Source organism: Bidens hawaiensis, unplaced genomic scaffold, assembly GCF_021521415.1.
Source record: "Bidens hawaiensis isolate Kalapana, Puna unplaced genomic scaffold, B.hawaiensis_p1.1 tig00026205_1, whole genome shotgun sequence".
In the NCBI taxonomy this organism is placed as follows: domain Eukaryota; kingdom Viridiplantae; phylum Streptophyta; class Magnoliopsida; order Asterales; family Asteraceae; genus Bidens; species Bidens hawaiensis.
In genome coordinates this window covers 1-1942 of record NW_027494217.1, presented here as the reverse complement: position 1 = coordinate 1942, position 1942 = coordinate 1, and the positions used below count along the sequence as shown (strand labels likewise).

Here is a 1942-nt window from a genome sequence, read left to right as displayed (position 1 = left end):
TTTAATCTTTTTGTTACTAAAATTATTACTTTTATTGCCAAACACGAAACTCATTGATCTGGGTTGCAAGTCGTGTGAGTCGCATACAATTATTTACGATCCACTAATTCGTTTAATTCCACAATTTTTATTTCTTTTAACAACATACTATATTACTCTTAAATTATACGATTTTTCCAAAATAATGCCATGCTAAAACATGACTTTCTACCAAGATGCATGAATCTCTACATTGTTTATGATCGAATTAATCTTGTAAATACTTATAATACTAGAAACTAGAAATTTGAGGAAAAACTACTTAATATAAAGTTATAAAAATTGTCATCTTTGAATGTGTTGTCGATTTTATATTTCAACCAATATTATGCCAAAAATAATTTTTGCATAAAAACATTTTTTATATAAAAGACAATTTTTATATATAAAAGACAATTGTTTCATGATACACACAAAAATAATTAAATATAAACAAAAATGAAGATATATATGTTTATTTATGTTTTTTCTTCATTTCACAAACCGTATCTCCACCATATGAAACTAATGACTGGGAAAGAACTATGATCCCAAAAAAAAACCCTTCCTTTACACAGGAATAGAATAATACAACACACTATATGAGATTGATGATGAAAAAAAATAAAATAAAAAAAGAAAGGAAATGTTTATTCCACAAGGAATGTCTTGCAAATATTAAGTTAGATAATTATTTTTGTTGATAAAACATAACGTCACCATTTACTTTCTTCATAAAGCATTCACCATAACTCTAACAAATTCCTCATAGCTGATAACCCCGTCTCCATCCAGATCAGCTTCTCGCATCATTTGTTCCAACTCTTCATCTTTTAATCGCTCCCCCAAGTTTATCATCACATTTCTCAACTATATATCATAATAAACATTAAACGGTGATTATTATGATTATTTTATACATTATTCAATATATTATTATTTACTTTTAAACACGTGATCTATTGAAAAACCTTTAGATTTACTATTCGTGTGATGTATTTGACATTTGTGTCGTACAATATAGCAGTACACACATTGTCGTACACTAGAAATCTTTAATGCATATATTACTCGTATAGTGAGATAGCATATCGAAATTCATTAGAATATAAAGGTATAATCAGACTTAGTCCAACTGTGAAAAGTACCTCATCCGGTGAAATGTAACCATCTTGATCCCTATCAAAGACTTTAAAAGCTTCTTTTAGTTCATCACTCACATCATCCTGTAAATCACAAAACCTTAAAGCCAACAACACAAAAACCGCCCTCTTGAATCTTAACTATTGAACGTCACAATATTGTTATGACTAGAGTTACACTTGTATATTTTGGCGTCAACATTATAAACTATGTGTCTCATGAGTCTTAACCAACATGACATGATTTATATGTAAAAACATATAATTTCAAACATTGTATTTTATAAAAACAATTCGAATACGTACTTTCATTCTCTTAGACATGATAGCGAGAAATTCATGAAAATCAATAGTGCCTTCTTCGTTTGCATCAACTTCACTCATCATCTCTTGAACCTCTTCATTAGTAGCATGTTCGGTCAATGTTTGAATCACGCTTATGAGATCATCCGTGCTAATTAACCCTGAAAACATAACAAAACAATCATCAAACAAAGTTACACGCATAATAAAAAAACACAACTTACAAAGTCAGTCTTTCCATGAAATGCACTAGATATCCAGCAACATATTCGACATTATTTTAAGCTAACGAGTTGTAATCAACAAAATAACATAAACATACCATCAGAGTCTTTATCGATCATCGAAAATGCTTGACGAAACTCCCTAATCTGATCATCTGTCAGTCTTTCGGCCATCTTCGATAAATAGTAACTATGTTGTGGCTACTTATATTAGAGAGAAAAATATAAGAGGTGTTTACAAAGAAGTTATGGACA

The 1942-nt window shown here is 29.4% G+C and overlaps 1 protein-coding gene across 1 annotated transcript; it reads right to left on the bottom strand.

The window, feature by feature from the left end:
- Positions 1-534: 534 nt before the first annotated feature.
- On the bottom strand, positions 535-1925 carry LOC143573096 (uncharacterized). The gene is made up of 4 exons (XM_077058071.1): positions 1786-1925; positions 1467-1624; positions 1167-1244; positions 535-888 (listed from the first exon to the last, which is right to left on the bottom strand). The coding sequence occupies exons 1-4, from the start codon at positions 1859-1861 to the stop codon at positions 751-753; spliced, it is 450 nt and encodes a 149-aa protein (XP_076914186.1). The 5' UTR covers positions 1862-1925; the 3' UTR covers positions 535-750.
- Positions 1926-1942: the final 17 nt, after the last annotated feature.

Excerpts from the sequence above, each read along its gene's own strand:
- LOC143573096 (XM_077058071.1), bottom strand. The coding sequence starts at position 1,861 with ATGGCCGAAAGACTGACAGATGATCAGATTAGGGAGTTTCGTCAAGCA. Across the intron at positions 1,625-1,785 it reads GATCGATAAAGACTCTGATG|GGTTAATTAGCACGGATGAT; the intron begins GTATGTTTATGT and ends TTATGTTTTCAG. Across the intron at positions 889-1,166 it reads GTTACATTTCACCGGATGAG|TTGAGAAATGTGATGATAAA; the intron begins GTACTTTTCACA and ends TATGATATATAG.